Source organism: Vanessa tameamea, chromosome 18 (assembly GCF_037043105.1).
Source record: "Vanessa tameamea isolate UH-Manoa-2023 chromosome 18, ilVanTame1 primary haplotype, whole genome shotgun sequence".
In the NCBI taxonomy this organism is placed as follows: Eukaryota; Metazoa; Arthropoda; class Insecta; order Lepidoptera; family Nymphalidae; genus Vanessa; species Vanessa tameamea.
In genome coordinates, this window is record NC_087326.1 from 3,080,770 (window position 1) to 3,107,528 (window position 26,759).

The 26,759-nt window shown below is 32.2% G+C and overlaps 2 protein-coding genes across 3 annotated transcripts; one reads left to right on the forward strand and one right to left on the reverse strand.

Annotated features, from left to right (window-relative positions):
• Positions 1 to 275: 275 nt before the first annotated feature.
• LOC113400180 (uncharacterized oxidoreductase YjmC) lies at positions 276 to 10,169 on the reverse strand. Its single transcript, XM_026639659.2, has 9 exons — positions 9,999 to 10,169; positions 7,154 to 7,311; positions 6,051 to 6,239; positions 3,873 to 3,988; positions 2,747 to 2,845; positions 2,312 to 2,398; positions 1,916 to 2,024; positions 1,053 to 1,213; positions 276 to 572 (listed from the first exon to the last, which is right to left on the reverse strand). Exons 2-9 carry the CDS (start codon positions 7,302 to 7,304, stop codon positions 411 to 413), a joined length of 1,074 nt encoding a protein of 357 aa, XP_026495444.1. The 5' UTR covers positions 7,305 to 7,311; positions 9,999 to 10,169; the 3' UTR covers positions 276 to 410.
• LOC113400179 ((2R)-3-sulfolactate dehydrogenase (NADP(+))-like) lies at positions 8,218 to 21,755 on the forward strand. 2 transcript variants are annotated; one of them, XM_064217675.1, is made up of 9 exons: positions 8,218 to 8,236; positions 16,642 to 16,797; positions 17,317 to 17,505; positions 18,115 to 18,230; positions 18,809 to 18,907; positions 19,390 to 19,476; positions 19,771 to 19,879; positions 20,437 to 20,594; positions 21,569 to 21,755. In XM_064217675.1, exons 2-9 carry the CDS (start codon positions 16,647 to 16,649, stop codon positions 21,731 to 21,733), a joined length of 1,074 nt encoding a protein of 357 aa, XP_064073745.1. In that variant the 5' UTR covers positions 8,218 to 8,236; positions 16,642 to 16,646; the 3' UTR covers positions 21,734 to 21,755. The 2 variants fall into 2 exon arrangements, with proteins under 2 accessions (XP_064073745.1, XP_026495442.2); XM_026639657.2 differs by lacking the exon at positions 8,218 to 8,236 and adding an exon at positions 16,370 to 16,388.
• Positions 21,756 to 26,759: the final 5,004 nt, after the last annotated feature.

Sequence of the window (26,759 nt, forward strand, 5' to 3'; positions counted from 1 at the left end):
ACCTCATCATACGAAATTACACATCATAAGAAATATACTTTCCATCTATTTCATGAAACATACTAATGCTTCGGTTGTCCGGAAGAAATCATTACTAAATATTTTATGATAATCATTTCTTTACATTTTTTGTGTGTGATGTACAATAAGAGTATCTATCTATCAATCTAAACACAGCGATCGACAACAATTTCCTAGAAACGTATAAATAGCCTTAATGCCTTCAGGAAATACATTAAAACGGATAGGGGAAAGTTCAATGACCATTAAACATACAAACTAAAATAGACTTTATTTTATAATACATAAGAGCGTAAAAATACAATATATAATTAGTTAATCTTCCATTCCTAAAATATATTATTTTATTTCACATATTGTGAATTCTTCAACCGTTGTATTTGCGTTAATCACTCTACAACTTCCATGGGCTTAACTGACAGTTTCTTAGCGAGAGCCGCACTTGAGTCCAACTGTTGCTTTACATAGGAAACAGTTCCTCTTGAATCTGTAAGCTGTGATGCTTTTTTCTCCTTGTCGCCTGGTGCTAACACTGGGAGACTTTTATCTGCCTGAAATTGATAAAAAGATTATGGAGTTGAGTAAATATGATGAACAGATTACTTCCTTACAGGATCACTTTATACAAAATATATGAAAATAAATTATTGTTTTTCTACCATAAATTAAAAAGTTTAAAATGAAAACAAAAATCGGTTTCTATAGACTACTTATTTGCATCAAAACATAAACGAAAATCTTTAGTTCGTAAATGAACAACTGAATATTCAATTTTAGTGGAACTGTTCAAACTTCTAGATCCTCCTCGAAGTGTAGACACACATGAAAATTATCGGAGAGTAGATCGTCTATTTGATAACTTATAATTATAAAACAGTGTAGTTAAACATTGGCAGCTTTATATCTTGCTCAAAATTGAATGAATAAACAAAATATTACACCAAAAATGTTCAAGATTTTTGGGGATACCATAAGGTGATATAATTATACTGTGGTTTTGATATTCTCTTTCGGCCATTTAAATATGTTACCGGTTCTAATTCTCTCCAATGTCGCATGCATTCTGTTAATCTGTCACCGAAACCTGGAGCGAAGTTTTCGGGATCCACAGCTATGAAACAATGGCCTAAGTTTGCTGGACCACCGTCCCCGCTATGAGACCACGAGCGAATCTTGTGTCCGTAGTTTGAACCTGAAAATATGAAATTTAATTTATTAGAACAGGTTTTACAATTAATTTATTATATTAATTCTTCTTAGATATTTTAAAGCAGACAATATATAATAAATTTTATAGATGAGTAGATTGCATGTAAGATTTTTTTACTTTAGGGTTTGATGGTATTAGTACATATATATTTTGAATTAGGCCAAGCCAAGTCCTCCATGCATTATCTACCCCCATCTTTAACATTATTTGACTGTTCTTTTGTAACTATTTGAGATATTTCACTGTTTTTTTAACAGGAATATCAGGATGCAAGTGTTACGAGTCATTCTGGAGGTTTATGTTTGATTGCGTCATATGCCCTTTCACTCTACATCCCTTCTTATTAGAGATGGCGTAGTTCTTGGAACGCATGTATCTTAACCGAATATTGGGGTCACACCCCAGGCAAGTACCACTGAATTTACACATACCTAATTTGGGTTAAAATTCATCTCGTAGTCGGCAGTAAAGTAATAAATCGTGAGGAAACCTGAATTTGTCTAATTATACTAAAATATTAACACATATCCGACCTGAAATCTTTCTTCCCAAAGGATGAAAAATCCTTATCCCAGTAGTGGGACATTTCTAAGCTGTGACTTTACTTTTGACTTTATAATTGTGGAATATTTTGCTTTTATTTGTCAGATTCCAGATTGAGTTCTTACAAAATGTTTTCAATACCTGATGATATTCCACAAAAAAGTTCTACCATAGCAGCAAGTCCAAATCCCTTGTACCCAGATGTGTCTTCGCCTCCGCCAAGTGGCATTAAACAGCCCGTCTTGAAAGCCTTAACATGAACAAAATAATATTATCTTTTAAACAGATACCCTTAAAGAGATAGCTGCATCGAAAAAAATGTATTACCTAAGTCGGTTTTCAAGATTCGTGAGAGATATTTATGTGTGACGCTCAGTCATTTTTACTATTCAAACAATCATGATGAAATTTAGCATATCCTTTGTCAGAGGTACAGTAAACGAAATACGTTAACTAACACCTGAACCCCTACCGGCTTCTCAAACAAAATTAGGACTGTAGTATTGTTCATTAATTTAAAGTTAGAATGATACGTACCAGCTCTGCGTCCTGTGTCTCTTTACCGTCAGGATCTTGGGCCCAACCTTTTGGTAAAGTTTCGCCTTTCCGCATTTGCATTTCTATCTGAAAATTTCAAACAAAACATGATAAAAGGAAATTGTTCTAAACAATATAGCTAGCATATAGCTTTAATTTTTATTTTTACTACTGATTTAAAATAGGTAGACATGCCAATGGGCCAAATGATAGTAGTTCTAACTGCCATCCATAGACATCGGCTCTGTTAGATCAGACATCTCTTCGTGTGAGCCAGTGTAACTACAGACACAAGAGATGTAACATCTCAGTTCCAAAGTTTGGTAGTTTATTGATATAAGGAATAGTTAATATTTCTAACATAGGAGATCTTACCAATTCTATTCTCTTATTTAGGCTTTACAGAAACGGTCTTCAACTATAAAAAGTCCTTACCTTCCCAACAGCAACAGCCGTTGTCGCCATGTCCAAGTAAAACGTTTCTTTGTCTGATCCTGGAGCGGCTACTGATAGAGGATTTGTTCCTAATGCTGACTGAAAAAGATGTAAATTATGGCCAATGGTATATTACTGGTGGTAGACATTTGTATTAATCAGCCTAGGAGGGTACCACCATCATTTATTGGAACTAATAAAATCAACTAATTTGTATTGATGTAGTTCTGTTTGATGGTTTTGTAAGCCAGGCCGAGGTCCCAATCCTCGATCCTCTGTCGTTTTTGTTTTGAGATTTCGATTTTGTTCTAGTATATTTATAATAAAGTTAGTTAATTTATTTTAATTGATTTCCTTTCCATTTTTATTTTATTGTATGTCTTGTCTGCAATATGTTCTCATCAAATTAACTTACTTTCTTTTTCAGAATTTTGGAAGTAAAATTAAATTGGATTTATGAAGTTAAGTGGAATCAAGAACTGTTTGTAGCAGATTTATTAAAAAATTCCCAAAAATTTTAATGGAGTTATAGGTTTTTACAGAAAAAGAAAACACTATTTACTTAAAACAATTGTTAATTAAATATTTTCTAAGCGGTAAAGTATTTTTTTCCTTACGTCAAAAATATGCGTTCACAATGAAACACATTTTGCGATTAGACGTGTTAAGTTTTATAACTCACTATTTGCGTGTCTTTATATCATCGTAGAATTGTAAATACCGTTAGATTGTAATCTATCTTGCGAGTTTGTAAAGTACCGAAATATTGTAAACGGTAATTTAACTCAAAATAAAACGTCAAAAATTTCGATAGTTTATGATATTTCGGGTAGGTTAGTGTTTTTATAATTTAACTTTAATTAGCTTCGGTAGATTATAATCTACCGAAGAGTAATGCGTTAAATTATAAGCAGTATGTTATGGTTCAGATAGATTATGACTAATGGAATTTACAATTTTACGGTGACATATATAAGATTTAATAATTTTAAATATATTTTTTGGATACGACAGCAGATTTCTAACCGTATATAGATACAGTAAATATGTATTTACTAGATTTTTGATAAAACTTGTAGTAAGTAGTTAAAAGATAAATAATATTGCAGGAAATATAGTCTCGCACCTTTTTACTTCTCGTAGGAGCGAGTAACGGCGACGTGTTTGTGAACGCCATGCCCATAAGACCCTGATCCGCGGCTTTTTTCGACCAGTAGCCTGCCATGCCGTTGTGATTTGAACCTGGTAACAAGTAGGTATTCATAGCTAAATTTACTTCCTGGCTATATAATATAATTATTATACGCTATTGCTTAACACAAAAACAAACAGCCATAACCACACACACGTGCGCACGCACGCACCCACGCATACACGTGCTCGACACATACGCACTCAAGCGCGCGCTCACCAGCTCACATATATATGATGGCTTTATTTTATATGTTAATCATAACTGTAAACATAGAATTTTAATTGCTTTTGATTACAAATAAATAAGTAAATACGTATACTTTGTAAAGATTTGTTGCCGGTATGTTGATTTGTGGTGAAAAATACATTGAGCTAATGTTTTTTGTTTTGTTTTTTTTTCCAATTTATGGTATAGGTAGGCGGACGAGCATATGGGCCACCTGATGGTAAGTGGTCACCACTGCCATTATACAATGGCGCTGTAAGAAATATTAATCATTCCTGACGTCTATTGCACCTACAATCTTGGGAACGAAGATATTATGTCACTGGCTCAATAACCCAAACCGGAACACAACAATACTGAGTACTGCTGTTAAGGAATATCTGATGAGGGTTTTGTTTTCAAAATAGACTTCTACCATAATCAATAACATAGATCATTGACGATCTCCAACAAAGGTATCGCATGAATTCAATGTCGAAGTTGTTTATTTAATTTTACTCCTGCTTGGCTGTATCTATACGTAAACATTAAACTATTCCGGTAGAAGCAATAATGTCAAGTGTTATTTATTTCTGCGTTACCGTTAATCGTAAATATTTACATTACTATTATTATTGTAGTAAATTAACTTTTTATCGACATTTTTCATGATTAATGAACCGTGATAGCACCCAGGGGTCAGAACGTGAATCATAACTGGAGATTGTAGTTTCAAATGCAATTCAAGCTCCTCTTTATAATAACTCATCTCAGGTTCGGCGGTGAAGGAAAATATCGTGAGGGTAGGTTCACTGATTGGTAAAATTCGCATTTGAGCAATATGGTGGGCAAATGTCCACACCATCTCCTCAAAAGGAACCCGTAGGCCAGCAGCGGATCATTCACTGTTACTATTTTCATAATGGTTTACAAAAAAAACTAGAATTGTCATATACGTTCCGTTCAATTATGTTGCTAATGTTGATTATATAAATGGTTAATAATAGGATCATATTGCCATTGACGATAATTCAAATCGTTTTATGATTGCGAAAAATGACACACAGAATAACATAATAACACACCTAGATACATAACCTATTTGTATAATCTGGTAATTTACTAGTACATACAAGGAAAATTTGTAGAATATTATGTGACCGTAAATACTGTAATACAATCATTAAATGTAACTCTTCTAGGGAAAGGTTTTATCTGATCAGATATTTAAGAATGAGCGAATGAGGCACGAGGCACAAAATTTTCAATACTTTTTTTTATAGCAAGGTTGAGCAGACTGGTAAATGGTATATTACACTACTGCTCAAAAATATGGGCGTCGTAAGATATTTTGACCATTCTTCACTGGCTCATTCATCCTTCAAACCGGAACACAACAATCCTAAATATTGCTGCTTCGCTAATGATGAGGGGAGTTTCTAAGCTTCCGTTTTTCAAGGTTCATATAAATAAGGCACATTTGTAACAGATATTGGATTTTTGTATACCAATATTCGCAGCCACATATCCTTTGACTTCGGAAAAATAATATACATTGTTTTATTAGGCATATATTATTACTATAAAATGATATTAGAAACGAGATAACGAAAGAATTGCTTGTTCGGCGGCAACAAAAACTATGCCTGGGCGGACGATTTATTGGATACCGACGAAGAGTTCCACATTAGACATTTCTTTATATTTCCGGCTAGGCATGCGCGAACTTTTAACATTTTTTAGTATTTTGTGAAGGGAAGCAAACGAATTACGTATTTACCTACGAATTATTTTGACAAATACAAACAATCAGAAAATGGTGCATATCGCCGATTTGTTGTACCGTTAACAAAAAAAACCCTAAAACAACGGTTAAAGTATTGCAAAATTAATAAATTTACTCACCTTTTACGGTCACCCATCCAACGCCGGTTTGTTTAGCCTTGTTTATAGCAATATCCATCGCGAAGTGGCTGACGGTAGCGCCGAGCACATTGTTAGCGTCCACCCAGGCTGTCGACGCACTTTCTTTCAAAATCTTTGGCTGATTGTTTGGTTTACATGCTCCGGATATGATATCGTTCACGTAAAATTCTAAAGATATAAAAAAAAACACATGAATATGTATTTTAATTCAAATGATTAATATTTATTATTTAAAAAAAAATTGTGTTCGAGTTTATGTATATCTGTGTCACAGGTCAAAACGTTTTATAATTTATTTAGATGACCGTGGCCTTTCGGGGACTATCTGCGCGGGACGTAAACGTAATACGTTCCGTTTGTTGATATTGTCTTACTCTGATTCTCATTTTTTATCTATGGCCTCACTCTCATACTCTGGTGGAACGGAAAGTCTGACACAACCGGAAAGAGTACAGGCCCACTGGGCCGGACGTAAGTTTAGGGGGCCCTGGGCTAACACTACTTAGGTGCCCACCTAAGACATATCTGAACGTAGACTTGAATTAAATTAATTGAATGGGTTTGATTAATTGCAGAACTCGCAGGGCTGCAAACCATACGATATGTTTAATTTAATAAAGTTATGGATTATTTCGCATTATAGTCTATTTTTGACTTTGACTTGACTTAGCTGGGGCCCCCTTGAATACACGGGGCCCTGGGCTGAAGTCCAAAAAGCCATATGATAGATCCGGCCCTGCAGGCCCAGAACCAACGACTTTATGTGCTTTCCGAGACAGGACAGTGCAAACAGTGCCAACTTACAGATTTCAGACTGCTATAGATCCATTCACTCACGCAGGATCTAATGTGCTATACGAGAAATAAACACAATAGGAGTCTTGTAGTTACACTAAGGAAACTAGTGCAGTCAGTCAGTTATCTTTGACCATCACAGATGCGGTCTGTCGTAACGTCTCACAAAACAATAAAAAAAATCTATGATCTAAAATATATGATCGTGGAAAGCTGACAATAATGTATGAAACTTTTAAGATATAGAATAAAAAAGACAAATGTTTGATATGAGACAATACAGGAACCTAATCTATTAAGTCCATGGCTCGGATGTCCCACCCTGTCCGCCTCGATCAGCAGCTCAGCCTGCTGTTGTGCTGCTTTAGCCGCAGCTCCGACGGATTTTAAGCAATCTGTCATAAATCGAAGAGCATCTGCTGTCGCTACCTTGCCCATTGCGATACTGAAATTAAAATATTTTATTCATTTGTTTTTTATTGTATTAATAGGCGGATAGGCAAATAGCCCACCTGATTGTTGTGGTGACCACTTACTACATTACATTACAAGCTGCAAGGAATATTAAACATTTCTTTCTTCGCCAGTCCACCATTAACCTTAGGAAATAATATGTTATGTCCCTTGTGTCTGTAGTTACACTGGCTTACTCACCCTTCAAACCGGAACACAAATATTACTAAGTACTGCTCTTTGACAGTAGAATATATTATCGATGCTTATTCAAGTTCTCTGTGCTACTTGACCTTGAATTGAAATGACATTAGATGCCGATGTAAGTTTTGAAGAATTATTATCCAGCAACAGATGATAGATTTTATTTGATTTTATAATTATTCAGTGGAAATGTATTTAAAACACCAATTTCAAGTGATCCTTGATTATTTGAAACGAAAATGCTTTAACAGGAAACCTGCGACTCATTATAAAGTCCTGTTATATTAATTTCAAGATGGCTCAAAATTTTGACTGCTATAATTAATAATTATTGTTATTTTGTTTAATTCTGAAACTGTCTTTAATTACATTTAAAATAAATTTTATATTAAATATTATTGTTTAACCATTGTTGATGTATTTCCGTCCTATCATGACGTTATAAGATATATAATTGTTTATTATTGTTTACAATTATCTTAACAAGCTATTTATATGACATACTTTTATAGTCTACCTACATTTTAGATTACGATTATAACTGGATTGCGTTAAATATTGTGTTTCGTTGCTGTCCAAAACTAAATAAGAATAGTAGATGGAAGTACATAACTTGAATAATTTTGAATATTTTCTATTGATGTCGTGACCGAGTAATTAATATTCCGAAAGTGACATATTTTTTTATCTTCTGACGTACCTACGTAATTAAGGTGAACTTATCTGTTTTTTTTTAATTGGTTTATAATGCGAATATGATTAACAACTGATTAAATTCGTTTATTGTATTTTTAATTGCCTGTTATTTGTCCTTTTTAAATAAGCATGTAATAATCTGAAATAAATGACGATTCGGTAAAATGTATTTTACAATACGTTTTGAATAAAGAAACAGCCTGTAAAAATGTTCCGCTGCTAAGGCCTCTTCGTTTGAGACGGCAGGAATCAATTTGGTGGATACACGTTGGCTAATTTTCATCCTACCCTTGAAGGGTTCCGTTCGTGTATTTCATTACCGCCGAGTACGAGATAAATTATAAACTCAAATAAAGCACATTCAAATTTAGTGGTGCTTGCTCGGACTTGAACTCGTAAGCTTTGATTAAGATTCAGGTGTTCTAAACAATGAGTATTCTTATTATATAATCTAGGTTCTGTGTATATTTTATAATTAATATTCAAATTATATACTGATTTATTTACATAAGAATTATTAACATTAAGTACTTAAATATATTGAAATGATTATTAACTTCAAATTATATAAAAAAACCTAGCTGTACCTCGTGACACATTTCTGGCATTTAATTTCCATATATAAACTGTTTTTATGTCCCCATTGTCATGATATGTCCAAAAAGTTTCAAATTTCCTAAGCCTAAGGTTGTAACTTGTCAGTAAACGATAAGATCACCTATTGGGCCGCACATATTTATGTTTTCTTTCATTGGCTTATTTGTAACATAATAATATGTAATGTGGTTTACATGAGTTGAATAATAAATAAATTTACTTGGTGGTAGGGCCTTGTGCAGCCCGTCGGCCGTCTGGGTAGGCACCACCCACATACCATTTATTCTACTGCCAAACAGCAATACTTATTATTTTTGTTTTCCTGTTTGAAGGGTGAGTGTGCCAATGTAACTGCACAGACATAACGTCTCACTTCCGTAGGTTAGTGGCGCATTGAAGATGTAAGAAATGGTTAAAATTTCATACGGCGACAAAGTCTATGGGCTGTGATGACAACTTACCATCAGGTGGAGGATTTGCTCGTCCTCTACCAATAATATACCATGCAATAATAAAAAATATAATTTATGCCTATGTCTTTAAATATTTTTGTCATTACTGTCATAGGTTCACTGTTGATGTTACAGGCATACTGAGTTACTTTTGCATTAATAATTCTATTTCACTCTTACCGAAATTTTAAAGTCTTTTCAATTCAATTTTCAATTTATAGGTACTATTTGATTAAAGTCAAGGGTTAATTAAATAACTACAGAGAATTAATTATTATACCTATAATTTATTTATAACATCGTATCATCAGGCTATGGAAATGCCAATGACCAATTCCCACTAAATGACCTTCAGATGTAAAAAGGAAAATAATTTATTAAACCTATTACACATACCTACATATAAAAAGCTATCATTAATTCTTATAAGTAAAGGTTCAATAGTCGATTTAGTATTGATTAGAATATTTATTAATTAATCTTATTTTGATGTTTTATTTCAAATAACAAAATGCGATCTTTATTCTTGGCACACGAACAAAATTACGAGTATCTGATAGCAAGAATTTGGGGAAAATATGTACAGGTTTGCTCCCTAATTATAAAACACGATTTTATTTCCTCGGAACTCCAACTATCGTAGTTTAAATAGAGATAATACTATATAATTTGTTATTACGTTTATAACCTAAAGCAAACACATTGTTTTTCATGAAAAATAAATACTTACCAAAAAGAAAACAAAACAAAAGTTGTAAACAGAATACACTATACAGATAATATAAGTAAGGTAAATTAAAAAATAATGGCGCTGCAACACGTATACCTCACAGGGCTTTATATGACTGACTGCTCTATGCTCTTTAGTTTAGGTGACCGGCACAGTGACGTTAGACGTTAGATAATCACAAGGTGAATGTAATTTAAATGAGTTAGTTGTTTAGTATCAACTTTATTGTTTTGTATACATATAGACGCGTCGATCGATAATCTGGGTGGAATGAAATTACAAAATAATTTCTATTTCAAATAATGTGTTTATTTAATTTATGTGATAAGACTTAATTTTGTCCTATGTATCTAAATTTTGCAATTTTAATTGCTATAAGTTTGTTAGTGGATAAAATATTTTCTATTGGTTTTATGTACATTACTTTCGTAGTGATAGTTTTAGATAATCTACAAACAATATCAAAATAAACCGTGAACTTGAATCGTAAATTTACTGTCAATAGAATCACAGATTACAATCGACTGTTGCATGACTAAATCAGAAACAAAGAAATATTATTTGTATACATTTCATTTACATAAAGCTTTAACATTGAATAGATCACAATGAGTAAAGTGAAAACACATGCCATTTAACTATTATCTTAATCATACGGTATATAATAATTTTATATATAGCGCTTTTAACAAAAACAAAAAAAAAAACAGAATGTAACATGAAATGTCACTGTACTGCAATCAGGATTATTAAAAAATTCCAAGGAATGAATCAATTTCTTTAACAATTAAAAGGTTGTATTCATTTTGAGGATTATCAGTAATAGTAAGCAAATTTGTCCAAAATATTATCTATTATTACAATTGTAAATGCAAAAAAATATAAATGAAAAGAATGAATAGGAGAATTAAAAAAAAATAGCTTGGCAGGCTGGCAGCACTGGTCGCTCAGTTGTTTCAAGGAAACTCGCTAGATGTCACTAGCATTCACACTTCACTAGATTGTATAAAATAAAGTCGCTTACCGTTGTCCGTCTCTTCCCCACCGACTACGTTCTGAGCCGAGGTGCGATCTCATAGGAGACACCCTCAGGACGAACGTCACTCTCGAGCCCAAAAGGGTTCATCTTAAGGCAGAGTTTTAACACTCGCCCCAACTTTCGGTGACGCTGTAAAGGCCAATAGGTGGCTCTATTGGCCTTTACAGCACTACTTCAAACATGATACAAAAAAAGCTGTCCGTCTGTCCCTGTGTATGCTTAGATCTTTAAAATTACGCAACGGATTTTGATGTGGTTTTATTAATAGATAGAATGATTCAAGAGGAAGGTTTATATGTATAATACATGCACAATATAATAGAAAAACACTGATAATTTTAGAGGTTTCTAATGTGGTGTCGTAAATAAACGCATTTTTTGCGCTTACATTGCAAACGCTGAACCCTACAAGATATATCAAAGTAATGTACTTACAGTATTGTACATCTTATACAAATCTTCAAAAAGTCCGCGACCATTCTTTATCATTTACTTTTTAAGAGAAATAATAGCTTATTTTCGAAGCGATTTTAAACAATACAGTATTAATCCTTATCTAATTTTAGTACCTTAAATACATTCTGCATTTAATATAGATCAATATGGCCCTTTACAGTATGTAATTTAAATTAATATTTTGGGAGATATTACAGATTTAAAACACAGGGACATAGTCGTGTTCAGGGTTATTGGTAATTCGACGTATTCCCGTTAGGAGGTAATAGGGGTGACTATTTGCGATAATTTTAAACCCCACATGCATAATGCAAAAGTTAACCATTTTTGAGTTATAACGTTTTTTAGATTTTTTCAAAATAAGTCAAAAATGCAACTTCAAAAATGTATCAATTTAAATTTATTTTTTTCTTCTGATTTATAAAAAACGATTATACACCGGTTATTGATCAATATGAAAACAATAATTTTCGGTCCAAATTTAAAAATTGCGAGACGGAAAACGTTATTTTTTTCATAAAAATGCCCTAAATTATAAATAAAAAACCTTAGGAAACCTGTCCTGCAGATTATTTTAAAAACATTACCGTTTTTCTTAGCTCTCCGAAAGTGTATAACAACTAGGAGCTTATTTCAAAGCAACCGAAATAAAAAGAACCACATTGGAAGCTGGTGGAAATTTGTAGTCGACATGACATGGACATGAACGAATTCGGACTAAAGGTCGCTCTTTAAAATTCCCACAAAATTAATTAAGAACAATACCCAATGTAAATAAAATTAAAACAAAAATTTTATTTTAATAATAATAAATGTAAAAAAGGCACGGGCAACAATGAGCCCGTGGATGTTATTGAATTAAATAAAAATAAACGTAATTAAAGAGAGAATGTATATATTTATATATATATAGCGATATATAGATATAAACATATTCGTTTCTACATAATTTTTTCATATTATGTTTGTTTTACGTTAAATATCGTTCTTTTTTCAAAACCTAAGTGGTTGAGGGACAGTCAGATAATACCTATAATTGTTTGTTAAAAAAACCTTAATAAATAAGCCATATGATTAAACTAAAGATTATATAAATGATAAAAAAACATGGAACAACATATTAGGTACTTGTTGACTTTCAGGCAGAATATATTAGGAATAAATAATTGTATTTAACAGACATAACATAATATTTAAAGTGTTGGAAAGGCATTTGGAACCGGTCGCGGTGGTAGGCCTGGTAGCCTTCCGTGTACGTTTACAAAAGATCAAAACTTATGAATGATTAATAATTTAATTATTTATATAGGAAAATTATAGTTTTTTATTAACTGTCTCGTTGGTCTATTCCGTAAACGATTAAATCCCAAGGTCCTTGGATATAGCCCCAGTTAGCGCCAATAAAAAAGTTATTAAGTTTGAGTTGAGAATTTCTCAATAGCATCCCGAAGTTTTTAAGTGTTTATACCCTCGAAAAGTGCGTAAATATCTAGGTCCACTGATTGAACTCTCTCTAGTAATGTAAATTTGTTCCCATAAGATCGTAAGTAAGTGATCTTCTGTAAATATCAAAATTACCTTGTATTTCTATATTAGAGGAATCTCTCCTTTCTTTTTATTCTAAATAATATTGTAAATGCAAAAGTGACTGTTTGTTCAGTAGCAAAAATCAAAATTACATTACATAAATTGTTGTAAAAACATAATAACTGTAAACGACCGACCAAATAAATTGGATTAATTTGTTGCAGAATGACAAATCCTCTGAATTGATTTACAACTAGAATTATGTTTTAAAGCGACTTTTTTTAAATACGTACTTTATTCTAAATTATATATTTTTTTTAATTAAATACATAACAGACACTAAACAAACAGCCTAACCAACGGACGATTAAAACTTTTTTATTTTTTTATTATCATAAGTAGTTTCGATGGTACATATTATGTGGGATCAGATTATATTTGATTATACATACATACGGGCTGTAATGTACTCTCCATAGTCTTGTAAAAATATAAACATTTTCGATGATTGATGTAATCAGATTATTGTAGCGTTTACAAAAAAAAAATATGTACATACTTTTATTGCTACGAATTATATATCAGTTGAGTTTATCAAGGTATATTACCAAAGTTCAACGATTAAAGAGACATTTTATACGAGACTGTGCTTGTTGAAACAATTGTTTGATGTTTTTAATGTTGGCATAAATTCCAAACAGACAAATTTTATTTGCATTAAGTATATATTATTGTGTGTTTAAAATTAATAAATCACAAAGTCTCTACTCTTTGTTTGGTTGTGTCCTCGGATATTGTAAGTAACCTAACTTAAGTATTTCATATTTTACGTCCTGTATTTCCTGGGCAAGGTCGTTTTTTAGATAACAAAATACCGCAGAATTTTTATCGTGATTTTTTTTTACTTTTATCATAGTGATTTTTCTGCTTCTAAAGACAAATTTGGATGAGGTTTTAATGATTTACTTATGTTTAAAAAAATAAACAATAAACTGAAATCCGCTATTATCTTATGTATGTAACCTAAAGTAGAGAATAGGAATAAAATATTTATTACAATATTTCATTGAAATGTCCTATATAATTATTTTACAATTTGTTTGATATTTGCCCGCTGTGCTACTACGTCGGCCCTTCGAATTCGAGGTGCCCGAAGATCATTAATAAGTCATCTTCATAAATATTACAGTTTTTTTAGTAAATGTTGTAATGCTAAATTCTTGCTATCATTCTACCTTGAACCATCAGCAATTTGTATAAATAGTATAAATAGTATTTTACTCATTAACAGATGCCTAAACACAGATTCCCTTATTAATAGCAGAGAATAAAAGCTAGCTTCTTTAAAAACTTTCATGACCAATTTCATCGCCTTGGGTGATTAATTTTAAAAAACGATGTAACAGATGTCTTTTTCTGATAATCAGAATCCTAAACAACGCTTTCTATATTTATCTATGTACAAAAAATAAAAAAATACCAACTTCCATACAAGCTTCGATCTTAAGGTTCACAATTATCGATAATTTTCAAGAAAGTTATAACAAAATTATTTTTTTTCAATAATCAAAGACTTAAACTTTATAATTGCATAAGTATTTATTTAATTAACTATGTAGTTTTGTAGAAATAACATGAAGTTTGAAGCTTAATATTTTACATTTAGCCTGGTTTTCATTCCTTTTTTTCTCAAAAATTATATATTTTTTATCAATACATTCTAGAAAAGGCAATCTCGTTTATTTAGTGCTTACAGAAATATCTTACAACTTATTTTTATAGGTGATACAACGTTCAATTTGTACTGAAAAATAGACATCTTTGATAAGGCAGGCATTTTTAACAAATAATTTTTCAAATAGCAGTAATGTTTATTCAGGATTTTTTCTAAACATTCTATTAAAAAAAAGACCAAACTTTTTTACAGCACTTTTTGTTCGAGTAACTGATAAATATTTGGCTCACAATCCCTTTCAAAAATATCGTGCAGTATCGTGTCGAAAACGACTAATCCGGTATAAAGGCTCTTACTAGATTAAGGTTAGATTAGGCATATTGCTTAATACAAGATTATGTACATGATTTAAAAGCGTGAAGTTAGTGTCAGTTGATTTTCAGACTAAATTTTTTTACCTACGGTATTCATTGTTGAGTGACTAATGATTTTCCGATACAATTAACTTTAAGAACCAAACGTAACGGGACGTTACGTGTGAAACATTTGTTACAATTGTTTAATTTGTAATACTGAAAAAAAATCAATACGTAAATATATTATTCTTAATATTATAATAATAAAAGGTATATTTATATTTGTAAAGTTGGAAATAATACTTTAGTTGAGTTCGAGTTCCCAGAGCCGACTCTGAGTCTATTATTTTATTATATATCAAACATCAGCTCTACGAGAGTCCTGATTAATCAAAGTTTAACCAGAAAGAGTTATAAGAATACTATTATATATGATATCTCTTAAAGTTTTAGTAAATCTATACTAATATTATAAATGCAAAATTAACTCTGTCTGTTACCTTCACGCTTCTTCACGCTTAAACTACCGAAACTATTTAAACGATAGATATAGTTTGAATACCGAGGCCTTCCTCGATATTCAAACTATATTCATGTCAAATTTAAGTCCTTACGTAGGCTAATTATTTTAATTTACCTCTCGAGGGATCAAAATAGGGGGTGTAAAGTCGCATACCGGTTCAGCTAGTATGTTTAATATATGGTTTTGTGTATGATAACCGCAATAGTAAAGATCGACGGAAGTTTGTTAAATATAAGTTTTTTAAATTAACCAAACATTCCACTCGATGTCATGTTTAAATTATTTAATTGTATTTTATGGATCAAGCATTGATACATTTAAAAGTGCTGCAGCATTTTTAAGGCAATTAATTTATCTTAACCAAAATATTTTTGTTTTAGCACTCATGGTTTAAAGTACCACAAAACACCAAACCACTATAAAATAAACATCAAGCAACCTTGTCTTCAGCACAACAAGCACCCAGCAAGCAGTGTTCTAGCGATCTCCCCGTCCTCTAAAAAATATTTTTATGAGATCTTCTGGGTCGCCTCATCGACGATCTAAGATTTGACACACTCAACTGAAAGTAATTCAGCTTAGGTAAATATTTACGTACTTTGTAACTATTAACCACAACCACTTTGACTTGTCAATTACAAAAAATCTCAATTACAAAAAAAAAAAACAATTGAAAAAGCATTTAAGGAAATTTATTTATTGTATATTTGCTAAGATAAGATATAAAAGGCAAACTATTTGTTTTTGTCGTCAGAATCAGTTTGTCCGCAGATTGCATTGAAGATTGAATAGCAGAAGCGTGCTTATTGTCGTAGTGAGCAAAATTTATTATTTATGTTTTTTTTTTAATTCAGGATAACCTCAAACAAAATAAAGTCGTAATTTTCAAGTATGTGGTGAAATACATTAATATTAAGTATTATAAACAACCAAGATGGCCGACTATATAAAATATTGATTTAAACTTAAAAGCGAAGAAACCTTCTTGTATCAAATGAAATGTTGGCACACGTAAGACCATTTGTGCGAAATATACTGGTTTTTATCGTTTATATTATTGTTAATAGTGATCATGCCGGAAGTAGAAGTTAAAGAGGCCGAGCGTTTCATGGTGGAGAGTCTGGTGGCAGCAGGAGCGCCCTTGACAGAAGCAAAGGCTCATGCTGACTTACTTCTTCACGCGGATACTGTTGGACATTTCAGCCATGGATTAAATAGGCTCGGTAATATTTTAAACCAAAAAACTTAATTAATATTTTAAGATATTAATTAGATCTTTATTATGCTACGCGGCCATAGCAAATCTTTATTTATATAATTATTAATGAATAAATGAGTTTTAATGTTATTATGTTTACCCGTACTTTAAAAACGCTAATGGAAGGCAACGCGGAACTAGAATATATAACAAAAAAACTATTTAAGCAGTACACTAATGGTAGAAAATTAAAAATATCAATATTACGTAACAAGAAATATATGTGGAATGTATAAAATTAGTAATGCCTAAATCTCATTGTATTTGATAAGTTAATAATTATACAGTAATGGGGTACAATCGGCACCTTTTCTACTTATATAATAATATAGGATAAAAATAATGCCTGATATACACGTGTGGTAAAGTTGGAAGTGACTTTGGACGTTTTCTACAGCTGCCCCGATATTGCCTCCGAATGCAAAATAAATAAGCGATCTTTAGACACTAGGTAATTATATAAAATTTATTTATATTTTTTCAGAGTTGTACATAAACGACATACAATCTGGAGTATGTAATGGTAATGCAAAGCCAGTCATACTAAAGGAAACAGTAGCAACAGCTTGGGTCGATGGATGCGAAGGTCTCGGCGCAACGGTCGGTAACTTCTGCATGAATCTGGCAATTGAGAAGGCTAGAGAATGTGGCGTGGGATGGGTCGCTGTTAAACGTAAATTTAATTTTAATAATATTTCATTATAATATTATTGGCTAATGATTAAGTGTATAATTTGATTTTCTTGGTAATATGGCTTCGCACAAGGCCGCCAAACAGCAATACTTAGTATTATTGTGTCCTGGTTTGAAAGGTGATAACTAACGGTACAGGGGACATTACATATTAGTTAGTGACCCATTAGCAATATAAGAAATAGTTCATATTTATTATAGCGCTAATGTCTATGGGCGGTGATGAGCATCAGGTGACCGGTGTCCCATTTGCCTGTTACCTATCCATTTTATAAAAACAAACATATAGAATATTTACAACTTATGCATCAGAATGTATTGACAAAAGATTAGGTACTTAATGTTTTTATTAAAGGGTTTACGCTAATCATCGTGATCTATTTATACCAATATAACCTCGCACTTCACTTCTAACACACTTCTCACTAAAAATATACAAACAAAACACTAAATGCCATTTCGCCGGACGGGTATTACATATTCACCAATTTGTGAGCATAATAGAATAAAATCTAAAACCTCCTTATTACCAAAAAGGAAAGCTTTTGAATTCGGCTATTAAAGCATTTCATTGTTATTTTTATGATAGGCTGTAATCATTATGGTATGGCTGGTTACTGGGCGTTGAAAGCAGAGAAAGAGGGCCTTATTGGCATGTCTTTCACGAACTCCGCAGCAATTATGGTGCCGACAAGAGCTAAAAAGGTAAAACGTTTAAACAGTATTTATAATACGTAAAGTTTTATTTACAAGATGATACAGAGAAGTAAAAAAAATCAAAATCAAAATATATTTTATTCAAGTAAGCTTTTACAAGCACTTTAACAAATTCATTTCATTTAACAAACTATTTAAAGTACAGCTACCACCGGTTCGGAATGTAGTTTCTACCGAGAAGAACCGGCAAGAAACTCAGTAGTTACTTTTTTTCAATATCTAAAAATACAGTCATGTTAGTTAAATACAATTATATATGTATGTTATGTCTCCTGCCTGGAAGTCAACAAGCATTAACTCCACGCTTTTTTATCATCAATATAATCTTGTATCGAATAATATGCCTTCTTTACCAATGTATTTTTTACAATTGACTTGAATCTATGAAACGGCAAAGTTAATAATGTCTGCAGAATTTTATTATAGAAGCGGATACCTTGCCCCAAGAATGATTTATTGACTTGGCGGAGTCGGAAACTTGGCGTTTATAAATAAATTACGTGTTATAGTTTTATCAGCCTTACTGTGGCTGAAAAGCCGTAAATATTTAAGATTTTCTTTATCAGAGTGCGAATGGAACTAACCCAATCGCGATGGCTGCACCAGCGACTGGAGGTGATTCCATCGTCGTCGACATGGCCACAACCACAGCTGCCATGGGAAAGGTAAAACTAAACTCTGCTAATTGAAGCATGAATAGCGTAATGGTTTCAGGCCGCCTAGAGACCTGTAAACCATCACAACTCCTGACCCCTTGGGCTATAGTCGTAACCACTCCTAATAAAAGTGATAAGCCTAAAAGGAGAGATAAAGATAAGATAAAGATTTGCATTGATTAGCAAAGCTACTAATATTAAAAATATATGTATATACATTTACATGGAAGAAAAATTAATAGCTTAGTGCACTGAAATTCTCAATTTCTATATCTTATTCTTAGGCTTACTCACGCTCGCAACTTAGAGCAGCATACCAAATATTACCATACAAATTCAAACATTCAACATTTATGATTTGCATTACCCGAGAATTTTCCCAATATCAATTTATTATTGTTATTCGTCTACACTGCGATAAAATCGGTTCATCGTTTGAAGAAATTGAGGAAATTGTTTCCTTTTTTACAAGAATATTACTGTATTTAAAGGTAGAAGTTCAAATCTGTAAAGGAGAACCGATACCAGAAGGTTGGGCCTTAGGACCCAATGGCAAGACTACTACGGATCCACAAGTGGTAAGTTTAAAAAAAATCTTTATTGAAATCCAATAACTGCACCATCGACAAAGTTATATAAGGTACAATGGGTGGTCATAAAACAGCGATCTTTTCCACACAAAATGACAGTAGACCTTTAGTTTTAATCTTTACTGATCTATTCTAATAGTATAAATGTGAAAGTAACTTTGTCTGTCTGTTGATGGTCAAACTGCTTAACCGAATTTGATGAAATTAAGTATGAATAATTTGTGTACTTTATTAAAAGCTTAGCAAAGACATTTCAAAACATATTGCTACAATATTTTACAGGCGTTTGATACAGGTCGACTTCTGCCTTTGGGTGGCTTTGAAAAGACAAGTGGTTATAAAGGATTTGGTCTGAGTGCAATGGTAGAAGTCTTCTGTAGTGGACTTTCTGGTGAGTTGTAAAGGAAGGCCTTGCTATTTTAAAATATTTGTTATATTTGAAACACGCTTTCTTTGATTTAATTTTGCTTTAGGGTTATTCATTTGTGAATTGTTCAAGATTCTTGGTTACATGTAATAGTAAGTAGGATGATGGCTTGCGAGCTACGTCACGACTGGCTTAGAGGAGCCGCGAGAATCCCCGAGGCATCTGTCAATAATTCCCATATTCATGACTTCTTTTACATATATATAAAATATTGTCAGGTGCCTTATCTTGTATAGTATTCATTTAGATATACTTTTAAAATACATAATAAAAAATATCTTACTGTTTTTGTTAAAACCAAGTTAACCAATATAATCATGTCAAATTCATGCGGACGGTTCATTCTAGGCTTGAGGCTCTTTTTTTTTCTAGAACAGTGAAATATTAAATATTTTCAATTTAGATTTTCATATTTTTCATCTTATGTGATTTAAAAAGAGATGAACTAACGTATTTTTAGATTCGAAATGTTTTCATTATTCAAGTAAGAAGTAGGGATATAAAGTCTTATTCCAAATTAGGTTCCCGGGCTACTCACAACGTACCACTATGGACTTACAACCAGACCGAAGCCCCAAACCTCGGTCAGTGCTTTGTGGCTATCGACCCGGGATGCTTCGCGCCCGGTTTTGAAGAGCGGATAGCGGACTGTCTCCAGCATTGGAGGAATATGGAGCCGGTCAGTATTTTTTGTATATATTATATATACGAAAAATTAAGTATATAATTAAGATTTTTATTCGTTTTTTTTTTTAATTAAAACAGGTAGGCAGGTTGACAAATACGTTATCTGGTGGTAAAGTCACCCATAGATATTGACAGTGTAAAAAATAATAACAGTTCCTAACATCGGCAATGAGCCAACACTTTATGAGCTAAGATGTCATGTTCCTTGTGCCTGTAGTTACCTTAGCTCACTCACCGTTAAACCTGAAACACAATAATATGTAGATGTTTTTGATTGATGTGATGAGTGTTTGGCTAAATTAATATCTCCGTTTCTAAAGAACGTTTGATTTATTTATATTTTGGTTATCGAGGGACTCAAATCAACACTCAGGCGGCAATTTAGTTGCGGGAAATTTGTAAACATTAATTTTTCGTAGAAAAAGTAACCTTAACATAAATTAAACACAGTAAATGACAAATGTAGGTTACTTTAAACATGTCCTGTTACAAGTAACTGTTTGCCAAAGTAAGTAAAATTATGATAAATGTCAACTTTCTTTTGGCTTCGGTTCAAGACATACTTTAATGCTGTTTCATTTCTACATCCGTAAAATGACGTGACTTCACTTGTAAAGGATAATTTCAATGGCATTGTTTCTATGTTGAGTTGTTAAATTGTTTTAAATTCAGAATTATTTAACGAATTACTAAATCTAATTTTGACTAAACCTTGAACATAAATTTCCTGGTGTTTACGAATAATTATCATTTTTTGTGTTCAAATAACATTCAGCTAAAAGTACATAAAAAAGCAATACGTAATTTATTTATATAAAAAAATATTACGACTTTGCGGTTTAAGTTTTTTTTTTTTTAAATTAAGTAGGCAGTGGTCAGCGGAACACAAAGCCGCCAATCAGTTGACTTCGTCACGTTATTCCAAAACATTGTATAATTATAGAAATAAATGCTACGTTTTCACAGGTTGATCCTTCTCTCCCAGTATTAGCTCCAGGTGATAAAGAAAAGAATAACGCTAAGGCCACAACAGCCAGAGGAACCATAACTTATCCTCAAGCTCAACTAGACTCTTACAAGCGAATGGCAGAAAGTATTGGTGTTCGACCATTGGAAGTTTATGTGCAGTAGTCCAAATAAAATATATAACAAATGGGTTTTTTTATTATATTGCTAACAAAGTGATGAAATGTCGTGATGTCATGACCGATGTTGGCTCAGCAACCACTTTTAAGGGAGACTAACCAACTTCGCAGGTCATCTTATAGTGCACAAAAGTGCGTACACATTATTTTTCCATCTCTAATTCCGATGTGACGGTAAAACCAACACGATCGGAGAGAGTTCAGACACATGACCAATATTACGCACTTTCCGAGGCACGGCAGTGTTAAATGTTAACAATGTCAACTTTCAGACTCCAAGCTGATGAGAATTTTTTGACAAAAAATACAATTGTTTTTCTACGTCCCGGGGTATAGTCTAGGTATACTTGGGGTATAGTCTCCGGACATCAAACATAATCTCATAAAAACGACAGGATTAAAAGTACTTACTATGTTTATTGTTTACCGTCACTAGCTTACTCTCTCGTCGAGTAATAAGAAAGTGGATAGCGTATCCACTTTCGTTTCTTAAATGCCGACAATACTTCGAAATTGTTTTACATATTTGTGAGTGGTGATACTTGTAGGACTTCGCGCAAAATCCACTTACGTTATACAATGGAAATTTCAAACATTTTAAATTTTACTATAGAAACAAATATCTTGCCTTCAGAATAACACTACAAGTACAATTTTATCTTTACTCTTGTTCATATATGTTTATCGCAAATTAAATCAAAAATATCTTATTGTTCTACCTACGTAAAATACGTAACAAAAACAATAAACGGTACAAACTGATTCTATTTTGATAGTACAAAAACAGAAAATAATAAAAATGACGCTATTTAAATAAAAAACTAACAGTTCTACTTAAACTTATTTATTTATATATTAAATATATATCTTTTGGTTTAAAATTAAACGACGCACTAAAATAGCCATGCGCAATAGGATAGAGCCTAAATTAAAGGTTTTTTTTTTAATTTTTCACCACATTACTTTCAAATTTCACATTGATTAACGGGATCTTTTTAGGCATTTTTGATGTTTGTTTTTTAAGTTTCCTTCACATTAAATCATATTTTAATATGTACCAAATTAATCACCATTATCTGATCTTTACAGTGGTATGCAAACTATCTTGATTCCGTGAACTAACAAGAGTATAATAATAAAAATATTTTCAGTAATTTTTCGATCGTAAGGCACTCTGATGCTTCCCATTAAGAGTCGTGCAATAAAACCCTTAAAGTTTATATGAATACTAAAAAACGTGTTCCTTTGTTTGAATGCTAATACGCAAGTTGTTGGTCAGGCGCCAAATATCTGTAATGAGTTCATTCCGGGTTGCAAGGTTGAATTATTAGAACGCGACATAGTTTAATAAGTTCTTTACCGTTTGAATCATAGAAACTATGAAAGGACAAAGGATAGATTTAGAGTAACAGTTAACTCTTTCTCCTACTCTACATACTTAATCATCCTACAAAAAACTCCATTATTAATATTTTTTACACTATCGAATATCCACAAACCTTTGGTGTAACGTTCTATAGTTTTTATTGAGTTTAGTCATGTAATGCCCGTTCTGTTCATTCACGCAGGCGCCCCTCCACGTAATTATCGGCGTGTATTAGTATGGGTGACGTTCGTGCTCACAGTGTACCTAAGTGTGCGTGATTCGCATAAGAGAGCAAAAAAAAATAATAGAAATGAGATTTTATTTGTTAATTCACATCCATATTTTAACGTGAAGGTGCGCGCCTTCATTTCGGGACAGATCTATGATATCTATGTACATGATTTTATTTTTTTGTGACTTCATTATTATTGTGGGCCAGTTGGAAGTGGCCAGTGGCCTTCTTTGATGGAATGTTACCGTTCTAAGCGTGATTCTGGATTTCAGACTGCTGTTATTCAGCCAGCCTGTGCATGATTCTGTTATGAATCGCACTTCTTAGGCAGCAGAAGGCCACAATCTCCGTAGAAATTTCATTTAAAGCTAGTATTTCTTTCAAACATTTTCTAATTACATTAAACGATATTAATTATTTTAATTTCAAAACAAGTAAACAAAAGATAAGTATAAACAAACTCCAGTATTAAACATACTCCATCTTTGTCAAATTAACCAATAAATATTTTATTTTGCAAAACTTCAAAAGGATTTAAGAATAATTCATTATGACATAGTCCTAATTTTACTGCACGAATAATGCAATTCGTAAAATAAACATTACGTAATTTATATGCAAAGTATAATTTAATATTTTTAACGACACGTGGTGGCTTTTATATTTATAATTTTTTACTAACAAAATACGACCGTTGCGCACACCATGTCACGGTTTTTGTACGAAGAGGTCGACACGATAATAAAGTGTACAAAAGCCGGCTGGCAATAAATCTGTTAAAAATATATTGTATGAGACTTTCGCCGTAGGACGCGAGCGATTTGTGCTAAGTAAACATTGTTCATGATTAAGTTACTATCAAACCATCCGCGAACACTCAATTACCAAATCATTGCCAATAAAATCTGAATTTATCGTATAAATATTCAAATTAAGCGAAACTTAAATAAACACGTGATTTTTTAAAATTATAACCTTTTATTTTATGCGTGTAGTATTATTATTTTGCACTAGTGATATAGCACAGCTTATAAGTCTGCAAAATCCGAAATGATCCAAAAAAAGGAATTAAGTATTTCTGTCGAGAAATTATTAGTTACTGACTTAGCACTTCGGCGCTTGGCTGTGTTATGTTCCCGTGCATTGGAGAGCTCGTAAAGCAGATGATCTTGCGCCTGATTTCTCTTGGGTTGTATCAGATTTCCGTGCCATCGGACTATGAAATGAGGAAATAGAGAGTGCGCATCGCTTTGTGTACTATAATGATTCCTGTGCAGATGGCTAGATAGACTTTGAGATTAACTGCTGCGGCTGAAATTCAGTCTGAAGGACATCATTAATAAGAGCGAAGATGTATGGTGTGTCGATATAATTAATTTGAATACTTGATATTGAAGTTAAAGAGTTCTTCCGACTTCATTACTACACTAGAAACTTTCTACCTAATGATTGGCCCCTTATCGATGCAGGGTTAGGTAGGTAAAAAAATAGTTTTAGTAGCCAAATGTTTCTCCTATTTGAATAAGGTCATCACACTATTACATTGTCATATCTTCGTTTTTTGATCAAATCATCATAATTATGACTAAAATTGCGTTTAGATAGAAAAGGGTAAAGAGGTCCCGAGACGTCTCTAATCCGTTTATAAATTGGAATAATTAAAATAGTTAAGACATGTCGAGCGATCGAGGTTTATTCATTGAACGATAAGCGAATGCTGTGTAAATATTTTTTTACTATATATCATACTTAGTATGCCTAACGTTTGCTGTATATTAATTGTTGTTACATGTAGTTTTTGACTTAACGACGTCTCAATATAAAATATCAACGGTGATTTTTAATTATAATTATATTTTTTTCTGAAAAAAATCTAGACAATTAACTATCGTGGGATTATCTTGCTGTTGTGTCTAGAACTGGGAAATAAATCTAGAGATGTAACTGTACTTTAGCAATAAAACAGCGCTTTTGTTAGCTGTGATCGTGACAATGACTATTCAACTCTTCCTTATCGTAATTGCCACAATTTATATCAACAAAACATTCATTTATAATTAATACTCACATAATAATGACTCGTGGTATTGTTTGTGACTTTATTGATATACATATTTCATTTATTACATTGATAGTAGAGACTGTCCGAAGCCGTTAATTTATTAATCAAATCAAATTAAATTATTCTTTATTCGAGTAGGTTTTACAAATCATGAATGCGTGGAATGGTGACAAGACAATAGGTAACAAAATATTTTCCCCATTCTATTTATTTCAATCATTTTTAATTCTTATTTGTAATTGATTATAATTACGGCCTTAATGTAAATAATTCTTATTTTACTTTTGAATAATATTACAGGCTTAAATAAGAAGTTACCACCGGTTCAGAATCTAAGTTCCATCGAAAAAACCTGAAAGGAAATCCGTAGTCACTATATTCGTGTACTTATATATGGTATAAAAAATATACTTCTTTTATAAAATAAACTAAAAAGCGAATAACCTATATCGTGACACAAACATCCAGACTGCTATTTAAATACCTACTCGTATCGTGTATACAAATCATTTGTCTAATTAATGTTCGTACCGTCATTGTTATACTTAATTACCACTAAACAGTCTTCGATGTAACAGCCTGTAAAATGAAAACGTCTTTTTTTAATGAAATACGTTGACGGATAACTGTGCCATCTGTTGGTCTATATACATTGGCGCTGTAAGAAATATTCACCATTCCTTACATCATCAACACGCAAACAAAATGATTCCCGTAGTAACACTGATTCAAAAATAAGACTGATCAAATAGGAATATAATATCTATTCAGCGGTAGATTAGATTGGATAAGATTTGTGGGTGATACCTTCTCAAACATATTTCACACACCCTACAAAATGGCGCCTGGTGAAAATACAGTGTTTCCTCCCAAACAGTCTTCTTCACGATATCTTCTTGCACCACCGAATACGAAATCAATTATAAACAAGAATTAATTATTTCAACATTAAATTATCGATGTTAGACTTAGAAGTCGTGATCTTCCGTTAAGATCCAAGTCTTATATTCAATGAGTCATTTCTGCAATGTAGGACCTTGCACATTAATGAAACTATATTTTTTTTATCCAATAATACCGCAACCGCAACGGTCTATTAAACCATAAGTTTAATAGACATATAGTTATAAATCAAGCTTGTGGTTTCAATGGTGTCGTTGTCATGTAAAAAAAAAACAGCCTAGAGTAAACTCGTAATATATATAGATATAGGTAACATAGATTATATAATAGAACAGTTATAACTTATTTTTTTAATCTTTTCGTATTGTATTTGCGAGAGTTGAAGTATGAAGTATTTCTGAGATTTAAGAAAACAATTAGATGCTTCTGTAGTTATAAAGGATAATATG

What these genes read in the sequence shown, in the direction of transcription:
- LOC113400179 (XM_026639657.2), top strand. An exon ending in CCACAGCTGCCATGGGAAAG is followed by an intron (nt 18,908 to 19,389) that starts GTAAAACTAAAC and finishes CTGTATTTAAAG; the next exon opens with GTAGAAGTTCAAATCTGTAA. An exon ending in CTTCTGTAGTGGACTTTCTG is followed by an intron (nt 19,880 to 20,436) that starts GTGAGTTGTAAA and finishes ATTCCAAATTAG; the next exon opens with GTTCCCGGGCTACTCACAAC.
- LOC113400180 (XM_026639659.2), bottom strand. Translation starts at nt 7,304, where the DNA reads ATGGGCAAGGTAGCGACAGCAGATGCTCTTCGATTTATGACAGATTGC. An exon ending in TTTTTGTGGAATATCATCAG is followed by an intron (nt 1,214 to 1,915) that starts GTATTGAAAACA and finishes TCATATTTTCAG; the next exon opens with GTTCAAACTACGGACACAAG. An exon ending in ATTGGAGAGAATTAGAACCG is followed by an intron (nt 573 to 1,052) that starts GTAACATATTTA and finishes TATCAATTTCAG; the next exon opens with GCAGATAAAAGTCTCCCAGT.